General features: G+C 43.7%; 1 protein-coding gene across 4 annotated transcripts in view; it reads left to right on the plus strand.

The window, feature by feature from the left end:
- LOC134359788 (ras-specific guanine nucleotide-releasing factor RalGPS1-like) overlaps nt 1–17,725 on the plus strand; it is a 756,496-nt gene that overhangs the window by 581,672 nt on the left and 157,099 nt on the right. For all 4 annotated transcript variants that reach the window (XM_063073428.1, XM_063073429.1, XM_063073430.1 and 1 more), the window contains one exon: nt 1,125–1,218. In XM_063073428.1, coding sequence (XP_062929498.1) covers nt 1,125–1,218 — 94 coding nt within the window. The remainder of the gene's footprint in view (nt 1–1,124; nt 1,219–17,725) is intronic.

The raw sequence follows: 17,725 nt of genomic DNA on the forward strand, positions 1-17,725 counted from the left end.
CAGGGGCAGAAGCACGTTATCCTCAAGTTATCAGGGACCGCCAAAGGAAGAGTGACTCTTGGCTCGTGACAAGGTCTGATGGTGCCCCTCATTGTAAGGTCTGTGCTGATCAAGCAGGTCATGCGTTTGAAACGTGATGTCAGTGCTCCTGCGACAGACGAGAGTACACGTGGTTCTCTGAGGCTGTTGCAGTAAAGAACACGCCAGATTGTGACCCAGTGAAGATGCATAAGATCTCAGGATGAGTTGGATTTGGAGGTAATGGTAGATTCCACTACCAGCAAGAAATATAACTTTGGTACGCGTTGCAATATGCCACAATAACTGTGTTCATGGATGGTTAGGTTAAGAGCATAATACCGTAAGACATAAGGAACAAAATTCGACCATTTGGCCCATCGAGTCTGCTCTGCCATTCCATCATGGCTGATTTATTATCCCTCTCAACCCCACTCTCCTGCCTTCTCCCCATAACTATTGATGCCCTTACTAATCAAGAACCTATCAACCTCTGCTTTAAATCTACCCAATGACTTGGCCTCCACAGCTGTCTGTGGCAATGAATATCACAGATTTACCATTCTCTGGCTAAAGAAAATCTTCCTCCTCTCTGTTCTAAAGAGATGACCTTCTGGGCCGAGGCTATGCCTTCTGGTCTTAGACTGGCCCACTATGGGAAACATCCTCTCCACGTCCACTCTACCTGGGCCTTTCAGTGAGATGCCTCTTATTCATCCAAAGTTAAGTTAATATCACAAGCCTTTGGTAGGAACCATGAGCCCCTTACAAAGGACGCCAGCATCATTTTGCCCAATTTCACTCAACTGATAACCAAGATTTGGACTTGACTGAAAGAGGCAAGACCAGTTAACTCAGAAAGGGTTAGCAAGGTGAGTGAAGCTAAACTGTTGCATTGCTGTTCATTGCAAAAGAATAAAATAAGAAGGGAAATATTCAGGGTTTGACATCCTTCAAAAGCATGGGATAGTAATATTCTGCATTTGGGTACTGGCTCATTCCCTTCGGTCTCGCGATGAAAGAAAATAAGCCTGATAATTAACGTTTAATTTAACGTTAAGCCTGCAGTAATTTGCTTAACAGTGTGGCACTACTTCCATTCACAGACTATCTGGTGACGTTACCCCATGTGCAAAACTACTTGAAATCCGTGCGGTATATCGAGGAGCTGCAGAAATTTGTGGAAGAGGACAATTACAAGTAAGTGCATACATTTGGTTTACAATCTCTAGGTAGTCTGTGAAAGGACTACAGTGTTGCGAGTTACATAATGTATCGTGCGCAGTTGCCAACAGACTTCTGTGGCTTATACAGGAATAAGGGGCTCTTTGGGAATTGTTGAAAATCTTGGAAATGATGACTACCTTACTCAGAGGCTGGGAAATCTATAATGTAGTTAAAGATGATGTGTGATGGAATTTTATTTTGGATACAATAATTTCATGGACCAAAGATTGGAGGTACTTTCTCTGAAAAACATACAAATGAACCACAAACATCTGGGAACCAGGTCCGAGATTAACTTGAAGTAAAGGAAGAATTCTTCAGTTTGGAAGTACAGTACGTTCCCCATACAAAGAAATCTTGTCATAAATGATAATGGTTTGAGCTCAATGGTGGTGGTAAGGTAATTGCAGCCATTTCTTCTGTTGGTTTTAGATTCTTGAAAGAAAACTGTTCATAGTAACAAAAAATAGCTTCCGAACCACAGGAAAATTAGACACAAGTGAAGTAATGGGAATATGAGTCAATCATTTGGCCTCCCAAGTCTGTCTTACTGTTCAGTAATATCAGGACTGAACTGTTCCTGAAATTAATTTTCCTGCTGATCCCCAGATCCCTAGATTCACTCCAAGTTTCGAAGCCCAGGGATCTCATCCATGAGAGTACTCAATATCTGGGCATCCACAACGGTTGGTGGTAGACAGTGCCAAAGGAGGTGGTTTCTTCTTGGAAGACTGTAATTATTATTTTGTCATGATTGTACTTTGAAAGGCAAACTTACTTACTGCCCATTATGCTGCTGGCATTTAGGGCAGCAATGAAGGTCCTCCACCTCTGTTTGTATAGAAGTTCTGCTTCTGTAACAATTTTTTTGAACAGTCAGGGTTGTTAGCCCTGAGCTGAGCCCCCGAACCTGGAGGGCTGGTGGAGCACTCTTAGTCGGGACTCTACCCTTTGACCTGTTTGGCATGAGTGACCCTACAAGAGTGAAAGCACAGGGCCCTGAGCTTTCTGGGTCATTGAGGCACGCAAGCCTCCAAACCCCACGGCAAGTTTGTGGTCCTCTTGGAGGTTGAAAGAGAAACTCCCCATAGAACTATGTTCCACTGACAATCTCTCTTTGCCATGAAGAAGAGTCATGGATAGGATGGATATCCAAAGACTTTTTCCCAGGGTGGAAACGGCTAATACAAGTGATCATAATTTTCAGGTGATTGGAGGAACGTGTAGGGGGGATATCAGAGGTAAGTTCTTTACAGAGGAAGTAGTGGGTGCATGGAACACCCTGTTAGGGAAACTGGTAGAGGAAAATACATTTGGGACATTTAAAAGACTCTTGGATGGGCACATGAATGATAAAAAAATGGAGGGTTATGTTGTAGGGAAGGGTTAGATTGATCTTAATGTAGGTTAAATGGTCAGCACAACATCATGGGCCGAAGGGCCTGTACTGTGTTGTAATGTTCTCTGTCTGTGCTTGAACTGTGAAACCTAGAAAGATGTGGTGCATAGCATGGTTCTGAGTCTATAGATGGTACTTGTATAAAGTAATTTTCTCCCATAGAGGTCCTTTGTGTGCTGCAGACTTTAAGTCTATAGTCATGTATGGTTCGGTCTAATCGGATTGGTAGCTAACACTGCTAGATGTTGTTGTTGAGCTCCCAGTGGTGTCTATGAAAATTAGCTTGCTCTAAGTCCTTCGTTAGAACTGTAATAGATTAGACTGCGATTGCAACTGGGCTGGCAGTTCAAGTATGTTAGTTGGAAGGGCACAATGGACCTCAAGCCAAACTCCTGTGACTGACAACTCAACACACTCCTGCTGCTGTTAGGTCACACAGAACGTAGAAGAGTACAGCACAGTACAGGCCCTTCAGCCCACAGTGTTGTGCTAACGTTTTAACCAACTCTAAGGTCAATCTAACCCTTCTCTCCTGCATAATCCTTCATTTTTCCATCATCCATGTGCCTATTTAAGAGTATTTTAAATGCTCCTGATATATCTGCCTCTACCACCACCCCTGGCAGGGTGTTCCATGCATGCACCGTTCTCTTAGATTTAACATTCCCCTATACTTTCCTAAAAATTATACCACTCCCCTCATTTTAGCCAATACAACTTGGTTCTTTCTGCAGGGGCAAAATGAAAGGTGTGGTTAACTTGCCCGGCCATTCAAAGGCAGGGAGATGAGTTTGCCCTTTCCAAGCAACAGGGAAATTATACTTTAAATAGATCTGCAATCCATTAAGTTTGCTCCTTTAACAGCAACCATGAAGCTACTGGGTTTTGTAGAACCCCATCTGGTTCACTGATATCCTTCAGAGAAGGCAGTCGGCCTCAGGGTTTCCCAATCTTTTTTATACCGTGGACTCCTACTATTAACCGAGGGATCCATGGACCCCAGGTTGGGCAAGGCTGCTCCAGAACAGTGTCGATATTTCCCCATCTGTTTCTAGAACCATAGAGCGCGAAAGGATTTGCTTTCAACTTCTGCCTTCTGAAACAGTCTCCACCTATGATGCGGTGTTTTGATTAAAAGTTTACAATACACTGTATTTGTATTTTACTTTAATTAGGTTTAACGTATGGTGTAAAACCAATCAGCATCATAGACTTGCTGTAATGTTAGATTTTCATCAGCAGCAATCTACACAAACTCATCAATTAATTTCCCTGTTTTTCATGATCTGCAGATGCTTTATCTAAAAGATGAAAAAAAATCTTTAAAAAATTAATGCTGTGCCGTTTCTTAAATTTCTGCAACCAGTCTGCTAAACATTCACAATTACTTCCAATTTTCAGTTCACGTTGACAAATCCACTCTTTCAATACGGCTTCGAGATCTTCATTTTTCATTTTCTGCAGTGCTTTTCTATTTTTCGTTAACTTCAGTTCATTACATACAGGCGGTCACTTCTCAGAACTGTCTGTCATGCGTAGAAGACCTGCGCGTTGCCTGGGAACCTCCCCAGTGTCTTGTGGAATTTTCCATTTGTGACGCTATGACAGCGCTCAAAAAAATTTGGACGTTGAATTTTGGACTTTCAGATAAAGGGTATTCAACCTGTATTATCTTTTCCATTGTTGTAAAATGGCTTTCTGGTCAGGTATCACCGTCACAATGCTAGCATCTATTACACAACCAGAGGTATCACATGATCCTAACTCATTTGGCCTCAATCTACCAGACATATTCATATACCAGACATCTACCAGACCGGAAGAAGCTGCAGAAGATCGTGAACATGGTGCAGCACATCACACAAACTAATCTTTCATCCTTGGACTCACTTTACACCGCACGCTGTCGGAGCAGTGCTGCCAGGATAATCAAGGACACGACCCACCCAGCCAACACATTTTTCGTCCCTCTTCCCTCCGGGAGAAGGCTCAGGAGCTTGAAGACTCGTACGGCCAGATTTTGGAACAGCTTCTTTCCAACTGTGATAAGACTGCTGAACGAATCCTGACCCGGATCTGGGCCATACCCTCCAAATATCCAGACCTGCCTCTCAGTTTTTTGCACTACCTTACTTTCCATTTTTTATTTATGATTTATAATTTAAATATTTATTATTTACTATCGATTTGAACTCCAGGGAGCGGGAAGCACAGAATCAAATATTGCTGTGATGATTGTACGTTCTAGTATCAATTGTTTGGCGACAATAAAGTATAAAGTATTCCCTCTGTTCTACAACCTCCCTCCCCCACCTTATCGCCTTTTTTATTCTTTCCCAGTTCTGATGAAAGATCTGGGACTTTGTGTGTTTCTCCTGCTGTGGATGCTGCATGGCCCACTGAGTATTTCAGGCTCAGATTCAGATTCAGATGTATGTATCACATAACGAATTTCAGTTACATTCTGCATGCCTACTTTGATGGTAAAATGAACCACTGAATATTGGAATCTTTGAACATGTACATTGAAATACACAGTCAGATGTGCCATTTGTTTTAACAACCAACACACCCAAGGGCAGTCCGTAAGCGTCGTTACATATTCGTGTCCCAACATAGCATGCCCACAGTGTTCAGCAGAAGCAGAAACAACAACGAGTAAAATCACTCTTTCTCTCTTGCTGGCTCCCTCACACAGACTCAGACTCTCTCTCACTCTCACACACACCCTCACGCTCACACACCTCCAATGTCAGAACAGGCTATCCCTGGACTTGCCAACTTCGGGCTTCCACTTCCAGACTGACCAAGCTCTGGACTTTGAGCTTCAGCTTTGGCCGCCGGCCTTCACTGACCTCGAGGTATCAGTCTCAGAACTCATTGTTCGCTGGCTCATTTCTCGGGCCTCAACTTCCAGACTTGCATGGACCTCTAACCCCAGTGATATGGGAAGGGGGTGGGAAGTCACCGTCTCTTGTGCACCCTGCCGTTCAGGCCCCTGATCCAGAACTGATTTCCAATATTTTCAGTTTATTTTAAATCTCTGGCCAATATTTTTTTCACTATCTTTTAAAAACAAATGATATGGAATCCGCTGGTTTATGAGAGCTTACTGTGCAAACATTGACGACTGAATTTCCTAAATTACGAAAGTGACTATACTTTGGAAGTACTTTTTTGGCTGTAAAATTTTTGGTGTACTTCAGAAGCTACTTTAGAAGTGCAAATATTTCTTTTGGTTCACCTTCCTAATCTCACTTTCATCCTGGTTCTTTGAATCTCTTTATTTATTTATTGAGATCCCACACAAAATAGGCCCTTTCAGCCCTTCAAGCCACGCTGCCTAGCAACCTCCAATTTAATCCTAGCCAATTTACACTGATCAGTAAACCTACCAACCGGTATGTCCTCGGTCTGTGCGAGGAAACCAGAGCATCTGGAAGAAACCCGTGTGGTCCCAGGGAGAGTGTGCAAACAGCAGCGGCAGGAATCGAACCTGGTCGCCTGTACTGTAAAGCATTGTGCTACCCCTGCTTCCTTTCACTCTCTGCTTTCCTCTTTCTTTGTTTCTTTCTTTAAAAATAGTTTATTTCCCCCCGAATGACAAAAATTCTATTCTTGGGAATAGTGGAAAGTGTGTCTTTTAAGGTCTTTAAGCGAGTTCTGAAGTAACGATTCCTTTAGTAATGGAAAAACAAAAGTTAAACCAATTTGTTTTGGCATTTGAAATTTCCAAGAGAATCGGGCTTATTAAAGTTTAACGAAAAGTGGAAACTATTAGAGGACTTTATTAACCTTTGTTTTCAATCAAACCTGAATCCATTTATACCTCACATGTAAAATTAAGTACCAAAAAAAACAAGTGTTAGAGAGACTCAGCAGATCGAGCAGCAACTGTGGGGGAGAAGGAATTGTTGATGTTTCAGGTTGAAGCCATGTATCAGGACCCTTCTGGGTGCAGGGTTTTGACCAGTAATACCTATAATTCCTTTCACCCACGCCGCCCACCCGCGGCCCTGCTTCTCATTGAGTTCCCTCCAGGTTCCAGCATCTGCTGCTTCTTGTATCTCTGTAAAATTAAGCATTGTTGAATTTGATCAAACAGTTTCAATGTGAACATACCTTGCTGTGATGTTAAACCTGGCAATTGCTTTCCACCCATTCACTCTCAATTCACAGACCCTCCATCACAGTTTTCATCATAACAAACTTCCACTACACAAGGCCGGTGACCTACTTATGCCCAGTCCCTACTGTTTCTTCCATCATTTCCTTAGGTGCTTTCTTCGTGCTGCTCGACCTTTGATCAACTGTGCCCCTTGTTTTCCATGACAGGTTGTAACAACACATAACAAGCTTTCGGTAAAATAATGATACACCGAATTTCACCAGTGCCTCCCCTGACTGTCCTCGCTTTCAGCTTGGTGAAGGGATCTCCATCCACGGAGAAAGTCCCTCCACTTATGGCGAAGACCTCTCCATTCGTCCAACCACCATAAAGGGATCGCCATCCATTCATACATGGTGATCTCATGGTGAAAAGACCCTCATTTGAAGTGAAGTGATCTTCTTTCATCCATTCCTGGTGTAGGTAACTCCATTATTGATGAGGAGATCTCCATCCATCCATCCATGGTGATTTCCATTCATGGAGAAGAGGTCTTCATTCACAGTGAAAAGATCTCCATTCAAGATGAAATTATCTCTTTTCATCTATTCATACTGTAGGGATCTCTATTCTTGGCAAGGAGATCTCAATTTATCCATCCATGGTGATTTCCATTCAAGGTGAAGAGATTTCATTCATGGTGGAAAGATCTCCATTCAAGGTGAAATGATCTCTTTTCATCCATTCACGGTATAGGTATCTCCGTATAACCATATAACAATTACAGCACGGAAACAGGCCATCTCGGCCCTTCTAGTCCGTGCCGAACTCTTACCCTCACCTAGTCCCACCGACCTGCACTCAGCCCATAACCCTCCATTCCTTTCCTGTCCATATATCTATCCAGTTTAACTTTAAACGACAACATCAAACCTGCCTCAACCACTTCTGCTGGAAGCTCATTCCACACAACTACCTCTCTCTGAGTAAAGAAGTTCCCCCTCATGTTACCCCTAAACTTTTGCCTCTTAACTCTCAACTCATGTCTTCTTGTTTGAATCTCCCCCACTCTCAATGAAAAAAGCCTATCCACGTCAACTCTATCAATTCCCCTCATAATTTTAAACACCTCTATCAAGTCCCCCTCAACCTTCTATGCTCCAAAGAATAAAGACCTAACTTGTTCAACCTTTCTCTGTAACTTAGGAGGTGAAACCCAGGCAACACTTTAGTCAATGTCCTCTGTACTCTCTCAATTTTATTGACATCTTTCCTATAATTTGGTGACCAGAACTGTAATCTCCATTCTTGGCGAGGATATCTCAATTCATCTACTCATGGTGAAAAGATCTCCATTAATTGTTCAGAGAATTCAATTCATTTATTTTTTGGTGAAAGGAGCTCTAGCTGTCATGTTGAGGATATCTCCACTTATCCATTCATCGTGAAGAGAGCTCAATTAATGTTAAGGATATCTCTTTCCATGACTGATGAAGGGTCTCAGCCTGAAATGATGACTGTTTACTCTTATCCAGAGGTGCTACCAGGCCTGCTCAGCTCATCTAGCATGTTGTGTGTATTGATGGAATATGAGGTGATGCTCCTCCAGTCTGAGAATGGCCACAACACAGTTAACTTAGTTCCAATTTGCACAGAGCGTGCTCTGAATAACTGCCATGCAGGAATGGCCATAAAACTTTCTTTGGTGCTAACATTTATTGGGGACTTAATATTGGTCAAAGCAGCAGGGATTGTTGATGCTCATAATATCTGACCCAGAAGTGAGGGCTGTACTGACTGAGTTCCAGAGCATGACTAAACTGTCAAGGGAATTTATGGAAAATAAGTAATCTGGAGAGTACGTTGATCAAACATCCAAATAGCTCAGCAATGTTTCTAAGAATTATATTTGTTTATTTGCATGCTTTGCTGAAGTACATAATTTGTACTGTGAGTTCCAGGGAATTTCAGTTAACTTGGAGCTGAATGTTATTAGTCTTTGCACCATTACAATCTTGGAGATGGTGAATACTTTTGAAGGCATAACGAGCAGCAGGCACCATTAAAGATTTTAAAAGATTTGCTTAAATTGTTACATGTACTTCGAAGCATACAGTGAAATGCGCCATTTGCGTCAACGACTGACGATGTCCGAGGATGTGCTGGGGGCAGACTGAAAGTGTCGCCTATGCTTCTGGCACTAACATAGCCTGCCTTCAACTTACTAAACCTAACCCTAACTGTATGTCTTTGGGATTTGGGAGGAAACTGGAAATGCCTGGAGAAAACCCACATGCTCACAGTGAGAATGTACAGACTCCTTACGGACCCTGGCGGGAATTGAACCCCGATCAGCAATCACTGGTCTTGCAAAGCGTTACACTAAGCACAGTGCTACTGAGTTGCTCTTACGCACTCATCGAAGTGAGCCATAGGGAAGTCTCAGTGACAGCAGCTCTTCCGTCCCAGAATCAGTCTCTGCCATTGATAAAAGGTCTGGTGACATCTGTGAACCGATTTTTAGTATTAGAACGTACTTGGCAATCAGTAACCAATCCCCAGGCTTTTTACACTCTCTGCACTTCAGTTAAAGAGCAGGCGGACAGAGTTGGATCATGTAATAGGTCAAAAAATTGCAGCTAAAATGTAAGTATGGTTATGCTGGTTAGGCTTGGCTTCAAATTCCTGGTAAAAGTATTGCACACTCAGTGACCACTTTATTAGATGTACTTAATAAAGTGGCCACTGATTGTACGTTCGTGGTCTTCTGCTGCTGTAGCCCATCCACTTCAAGGTTTGAAGTGTTTTGCATTCAGAGATGCTCTTCTGCACACCACTGTTGTAAAGTGTGGATATTTGAGATTGCATTAAATCCCAACTTCCTGCTACATTGGACCCTCTCAAGTTCGCTTCTCACTCAAGTCAGTCCACTGATGATGCCATAGCATCTGCCTCCACTCCATCCTGTCCCAGCTGGAGAACGGTGCCTCATGCGCCAGGAAGCTGTTTGTCGACTTCAGCTCGGCGTTTAATACGATCATCCCTCAGAAGCTGGTGGGTAAACTGTCCTCGTTGGGTCTCAGCATCCTCCCTCTGTAACTGGACCCCGGACAGACAGTCCGTGTTGGCAGAAACATCTCCAGCTCCATCAAGCTGAGCATCGGCACCCCCCCCCCAGCAGCCTGCCTGTTCCTGCTGCTGGCGCTAGATCCATTCAAGCTGAATCATCGAGTTTGCTGATGACACAACAGTGGTTGGCCTAATCAACAATGATGACGATTCGGCATATAGAGAGGAGGTAGAGCGGCTGCTAGAACTGTGCGAGCACAGCAACTTGAGTCTCAGTGTTGTCAAGACCAAAGTGATGTTTGTGGACTTTAGGAAGGTTCAGGCTGACCACTCCTCACTGCAAGTACACAGCTCCTTCATGTAGAGAGCTAGGAGCACCAAGTCTCTGAGAGTGCACATATTGGACGATCCCACCTGATCCCTCAATGCCACCTCTTTGGTCGTAAAGTTCAGCAGTGCTTCCACTTCCCGAGGCGAGCGAAGCTCCCCTCCCTTCCTAACCAATTTTTACAGGAGCACCATCGAGAGTGTCCCGACCTACTGGTACAGGAATTGCAAGCCATCGGACCACAAGTCCCTACAAAGGATTACGAGGACTGCTGAGTGAATCTGTCTTCCAACCATCAGAGATATTCATCAGGAGCACAGAGTACGCAGGTCCATCGATCCTTCCCATCCGTCCTGCAATCTCTTTGACCTCCTTCCATCAGGCAGGAGGTATCACAGAATCAGGACAAGAACCGTTAGGATAAGAAACAGCTTCCTAGACTACTGAATAAGACTGCTACATAAAACTACTGAACTCCCCGTCACCAGCCAGGTCTCATCATGCATGAAACGCCAGCAGCGTTACACTATTTACTTTTAAGTTGTGTCATATATGCACCTTATTATTTGTTAACTTGCTTGTGGCAATATTACTTTAAGTGTTAGGTGTATGAGTTATATGTACTGTGTTGTGCATCTTGGTCCAGGCAAGAGAGTGCATGGAACCCTATACTTAAACAAGCTGTCTGTGGACCCTAGGTTGGGAACCCCTGATCCAGAGGAACATTGTTTCATTTGGCAGTATTCAAGTGCATGGTTGAATGACAATAAAATGAATTTAAATTTGGACTTGAACTTACTATCGGCTTCCTGTCAGCTTGAACCAGTCTGCCCATTCTCCTCTGACCTCACTCATTAACAAGGCATTTTCACTCACAGAGCTGCCACTCATTGGATGACTTCTGTTTCTCACACCATTCTCTGTAACTCTAGTGACTCTTGTGCATGAATATCCCAGGAGATCAGCAGTTTCTGAGATACTCAAACCACCCCATCTGGCACCAACAATCACTCCACGGCCAACGTCACGTAGATCACATTTCTTCCCCATTCTGATGTTTGGTCTGAACTGCAACTGAACCTCTTGACCATGTCTGCATGCTTTTATGCATCGAGTTGCTGCCGTATGATTAGCTGATTACATATTTGCATTAACAAGCAAGTGTACAGGTGTACCTAATAAAGTGCCAACCTATTGTATATCATCACAATTTTTTACGTAATCAGGTAGAAAATTATGCATTGAACATCAACCTTCAGCAGCTCGTTTACAGGACATCCTGGTATTGTTGTACCTCCCCCTTTCCCAGAATCAGAATCAGGTTTATTATCACTGATTTATGTTCTGAAATTTGAGGGAATTGGAGGAAAGTATACGGGAGATGTCAGAGGCACATTTTTTTTACACAGAGAGTGGTAGGTGCATTGGACACACTGCTGGGGTTGGTGGTAAAGGTAAATTTACATTAAGGACATTTAAAAGATTCTTAAATAGACATAAGGATGAAAGAAAAATGGAGGGCTATGCGGGAGGGAACGGTTAGTTTGATTGCAGTCAGCACAATATTGTGGCTCAAAGGACCTGTATTCTATGTTCTAGAACAGGGGTTCCCAACCTTCTTTATACCATGGACCCATACCATTAACCGAGGGCTCCGTGGACCCTGGGTTGGGAATGCCTGCTCTCAAAGACGAAGATTAGAAGATATGGCAGAGGTATTAAGCAGCTACTCTGCATGCTTTCTAAAGCTGATGCTGAATTGCAAATGCTAAAAGCTGAGATGGTGCCAAGACTAAATGAATCTTGGCTTAAGCTGGGATCCTAAAGCAGACAAGGCTGCTGGCCGTGATGTTTTTCATCCTAAGCAACTGAGAAAATGGAACTGATCACGCCAGCTGGTGACTCATGTGTTTAGAGTACTGAGACCTTCATTCCTAATAATTAGTTTCCGTATTTCAGAAAGTTAGTACATCATGATCTTAGGAAGTAGATTTTAGGGTTGAATGCCATTCTAAGCAGGCAACTTTCAAAGGTTACTCACAACTGATTGTAGGCTTGTTTGGGCAGCTTCTGTCACACCCATCCCTTGGAAAGGTCAATGATCCTTGCTTAGTTTGTGAGGAACCTCTTCCATCTATTACCTCTCTCACTCCTCCATTCGCTGAACTGTCATTTCTCTTTCCTCCTCAGTTCAACCTCATGTTCAACCATACACATGTATACAACTAACTGAAACAGCATTCTTCTGAAGCTAAGGTTAAAAATGCAGTACATGTAGTCACATACAGCACATAAAGTTACTGTCTAGCACATACAGTCACAAAGTAATATTACTGCCAGTTCCTGTGTGGCACGGTGTTTGTCTGATGTTAGTTTCGCTAATGAATTAGACATGATATTTTGTATTATTAATGTCCAACAGGGCCTTGTGATCAAAAGAAAGTGTTTAAAGCAAACATTTGCACCATTTGTTGGACCTGGAGAGGCCGGTGCAACTAAGCGTGTTGCTATTTTCTCCTACTGATATTTAGGTCTTCCTCTATATTTCCCCATGTCCTATCGTCCCATTATGCTGGATTTTAACTGCTGCTAAATGTCGAGAATAGAACACTGCCTTTGGAAAGGGAATATTGTATTTTCAGAACAGTTTTGGAGATGCACCTCACTGGTGTTCCAACACCAAGTATGATTCCAAGTGTTGGAATCAGCATTATCTTCTCTTAGTATTGCTCTACCATTTGAAAAGAACGTGCCCATTCAGAAGCCACTGTAGATGCTGGAATCTCAAACAAAATGCTGGAGGAACTCAGCAGATCAGGCCTAAGGAAAATTGGCATTCAACATTTCAGATTGAGACTGAACCCACACACCTTGACATGTAGCGTTGACTCTCAATTCCCCTCCACAGATGCCAATTGACCTGCTGAGTTCTTCTAGTGTTTTGTTTGTGATTGATTTGAATCCAGACTTATCTCCACTTAACTACCAGATCTCAATGAGCCTCAATTCCAGTGAAGTCTGAAAGATTTTTTCTCAACCTCCACAGCTGAATTCCAAAAAGTTCCAACTCTAAATGGAAAGAAATTCTTCCTCATTTCACTTCAATGGGTGACCATAATTCTATGGCCATAATGCCCTCGTTCCAGATTCCCTCACTAATGGAGATATCTTTTCAGCATCCATGTCAAGCCCTTTTGCAGTCTTGCATATTCTGAATAATTCATCTTAGGTTTCCTTAGGATTACCTGAGAAGCCCCATATTTTGCCAAGTGATTTGAACATACTGTATGATATTGAAATGTGTGGTTGTGAGAAATACACTTAGTGGCCACTATACTAGGTACCTCCTTTATCTAATGAAGAGACCATTGAGCGTATATTCCTGTTCTTCTGCTGCTGTAGCCCATCCACTTTAAGGTTCAACATGTTGTATGTTCAGAGATGCTCTTCTGCACACCACTGTTATAATCTGCGGTTACTTGGGTTACTGTCGCCCTTCTGTTAGCTTGAACCTGTCAGGCCATTCTCCTCTGACTTCGCTCATTAACAAGATGTTTTTGCCCACAGAAGTGCTTCTCACTGGAAGCTCTTTTTTGTTTCTTGCCCCATTCTCTATAAACTCAAGAGACTATTGTTCGTGAGAATACCAGGAGAACATCAGTTTCTGAGATACTCAAACTACCCCATCTGGCACCAACAATCATTTCATGGTCAAGGTCACCTAGATCACATTTCTTCCTCATTCTGACGTTTGGTTTGAACAACAACTGAAACTCCTGACCATGTCTGCATGCTTTTACGCATTGAGTTGCTGTCACATGACTGGCTGCTTAGATATTTGCATTAACAAGCAGGTGTACCTAATAAAGTGACCACCGAGTGTATGTAGAATTTAAATGTGGTTATTGAACAGAAAAATGCATGCCTTGTTTGTGAAACCCTATTCTCCTTTCATTCCTTTTGATTAAGATGTTGGTTTAACTCAACAGTTCCCTGTGGAGTTTTCAGTTTAATCTCTTCGGCCATGAGCATTACCTTTTGTTCCCCTCACTAAATGGAAACGATTGCGCCATTTATTAAATAAACTGCTTCAGGATTCCTGGCACGGAATGAGAATAACCTCTTTGTAAACACTTATCTCTTGGCTTTCCTGGTATTTATTTTAATTTTACTGCACCCCTGACAAATTGGAGGCAGAAAACTAACGGAAGTGCCCTTCAAAGGGCGCACTGTTTATTATACAGAGGCGCCTTGATTAATGGTGGAAAGTGAGGAGCATTGCCTGCGTGTTCCAGTTTTTGCACAGTTATTTGTTGTGCAGAAATTCCCAAGGTATTAAGTGGTTTGTCACCACTGTTAGATAGACCACCACTTGCCTGGGCCAGTGTGAACAGTTTCTCAACAGCCAAGGCTCTCATTGACGCTTAGTGAACTCACTTGAGCTCCGAGATGTCATGGTTCACAGTTGCAAGTGGATTAACGTAGGTGTGGTGTGTGCTTCCTTCAACCTCTCCATTACAAATTATTCTGACAAAGACATCTCAAAATATACATTGCCGCAGAATTGGGCAGCGGCTGGGTGGGTGGAGGGTTTAGGAGATTGGAGGCAGGGAGAGGATAGCTCACCCTCGTCTGTCTCCCGTGCCAGGCTATGGGAGATGGATGAGTGCAAAAATAGGGTATAGTAGTTCAAAGTTCAAAGTTCAAAGTAAATGTCATAATCAAAGTGCGTAAGTGTCACCATATACAACCCTGTATATTTTCTTGTGGGCATATTCAACAAATCTATAGAATAGGAACAGAATCAATGAAGGACTGCCCAACTGGGGCGTTCTACTAGTGGAAGTATGGAGATTGTGTCACTGGTTTCATGTTTCAGGCAAGATCTTACTCTGGAGCTGAGAAATTAAGTAAATCCAGAATAAAAAGCTGCTGTTAGTGAAAGTGACTAGACTGTTAGATTTGCGTTACTAAAGCCTTTCATGCAACCTTAGAACTTGTCCATTCCTGATTCCATGTGCATTTATATTTGCCTAAACAATGCTTTGGCTTGTTTAAGGTTTGCAAAGCAACCTTTAAGCTACGCCAATGGGGCTGATCCTTAGCTGTCGAGTGAGCCTTTAGGTTTCAGATTTCAGATTCATTTATTTATCGCACAGTGAAATGTGTTGTTTGCATTAATAACCAACACAAACTAAGGATGTGCTGGGTGGGGAGGGGGGGTTGTAGTCTGAAAGTGTCGCCACATATTCTGCCACCATAGCATGTCCACACCATTCATCACAAACAACAGTAACACAACAGAACAGCAGCAAGACAAGCCCCTTTCCTCACTGCTACCCACCCACTCGCTCACGCACTCAGTCAGGCCTCCAGCCCCCAGGACAGGTCGCAGGTGGGCCTCCAGACTCCAATGAACTTGTGGACTCACCAACACCAGGCCTCCAATTTCCCCACTGGGCCACTGGGCCTTGACTTCTTTGGTCTTCAAACTTCGACCTTCGACCCAGGATTCACCAATGACAGGACCCCAAATCCAGACCTCGAACTTCAGACTCACTGACCTTCGTGCCTCATTGACCTCTGACCCTGGGAGCCACCAACCTGCGGGGAGGAGGGGTGAGGTTATCGCCCCTAGTCCTCACTTGTTCGTCCATGGCATTCGGCAACATCCATCCATGGGGATTGCTGTTTTGATCCACAGAGCACTCTGACCTGGACTTGGCCAAACAAATACCTCCCCCCCAAATCCCTGTCTTTGAACGTCTCTGAACCCTAAACAGACCCCTAATTCCACACTGTGTCACATAACCATCCCTATGAGCCTTATGCTTTAATGACCATTATTAAAAACACAAGGCTGGAGGAACTCAATTGATTGAACTGATCTATGGAGAAATAGGCTGAGCCCTGATGAAGGGTCTCAGCCTGAAACATCAACCATTTATTCCTTTCCATAAATGCTTTCCTGAACTGCTGAGCTCTTCCAGAATTTTGTGTGTGCAAGGTCTTGTCTGGACTGTGCCTTGAACCTGCAACCTTCTGAATTAGAGTGCCACCAACTATATCATGGCAGTTCTGAATTATCGTATGTTCAATTATTCAGTTTAATATCGGAGAATGTATGAAATATACAGCCTGAAATTCTTATTCACAGACATCCACAAAACAGTAAAAAAAAACCCAGAGAATGAATTTTTTAGATTAGATTAGATTATGAGGACACTCAGTCCTCGTTTATTGTCATTTAGAAATGCATGCATTAAAAAATGATACAACGTTCCTCCAGAATGATATCGCAAGAAAACACAGGACAAACCAAGATTAAAACTGACAAAACCACATAATTATAACATATATTTACAACAGTGCAGAGCAATATCGTAATTTGATAAAGAGCAGACCATGGGCACAGTAAAAAAAAAGTCTCAAAGTCCCGAAAGCCTCATCATCTCACGCAGGCGGTAGAAGGGAGAAACTCTCCCCGCCATGGACCTCTAAGCGCTGCAAACTTGCTGATGCAGCGCCATTGGAAGCACCTGACCGCAGCAGACTCTGAGTCCGTCCAAAAACTTCGAGCCTCCAACCAGCCCCTCCGACACAGCCTCTCCGAGCACCATCCTCTGCCGAGCGCTTCGACCCCGCCCCGGCCGCCGAGCAACAAACAAAGCCAAGGACTCGGGGCCTTCTCTGGAGATTCTGGACCACACAGTAGCAGCAGCAGCGAAGCAGGCATTTCAGAAGTTTCACCAGATGTTCCTCCGTGCTCTCACGTCCATCTCCATCAAATTAGGATTGTGCACGGCACCCTACTTGACAAATAACAGACATCACCACCGGAGTGGCCGCTGCGAGCTGTGTCACGCCGCCATCTTCTCCTCCCTCCCTTGAATGACAAAATACGTTAGAATCCCAAATCTTCCCCTGCCCCCTCCCACGCACAAGCAGCAGCAAAAGCATTAGCCCTCCTCCCACTTGCTCCATCATAAGCATCAACTCCCCCCACCACCACCTCACCATGCAAGCAATAGCAAAGCCCCCCCTCCAAGGAGACCATGATGTAGAGTCCATCAAAAGCTACTGTCCATCCCAACACTCTGACATCTCAGACAGGCGCTCTATTTCACCAGCGAGGGATAGAGAGATATTGTTCCTGCAACAATGAGAGGGGAGACCAACAGCTCACCGTTTCGATGTTACAATCTCCCGTGTCGCTTCTCCGAGCCCACTGACTCGCGGACCCTCACTGACAGTCGAGAGAGGAGGAGAGATCACTCGAGTGCTCGGGCTCTGTGACAGTGGCGCACACTGCCTGCTGTCTTGACGTTTCAATCTCCCACGACTCTTCAGTTGGCGACATCGACAAGGAATCAGGTTGCCCCGAAGGCACACATCTTCCAGGCCGCACCTGGAGATATCGAAACGCCAGACTGCACAGCCAGCCTGCGAACCCACTGCTCGTGGGGAACCAGAGTCTGAGATGCAACTGTAGATATAACAAAAACTCTAAATATAACAATGAACAGTGCACTGTACTCACTTATTGAATGACTCAAGAAGGTACAAACACTTTACA

This window comes from Mobula hypostoma, chromosome 21 (assembly GCF_963921235.1).
Source record: "Mobula hypostoma chromosome 21, sMobHyp1.1, whole genome shotgun sequence".
Taxonomy (NCBI): Eukaryota; Metazoa; Chordata; class Chondrichthyes; order Myliobatiformes; family Myliobatidae; genus Mobula; species Mobula hypostoma.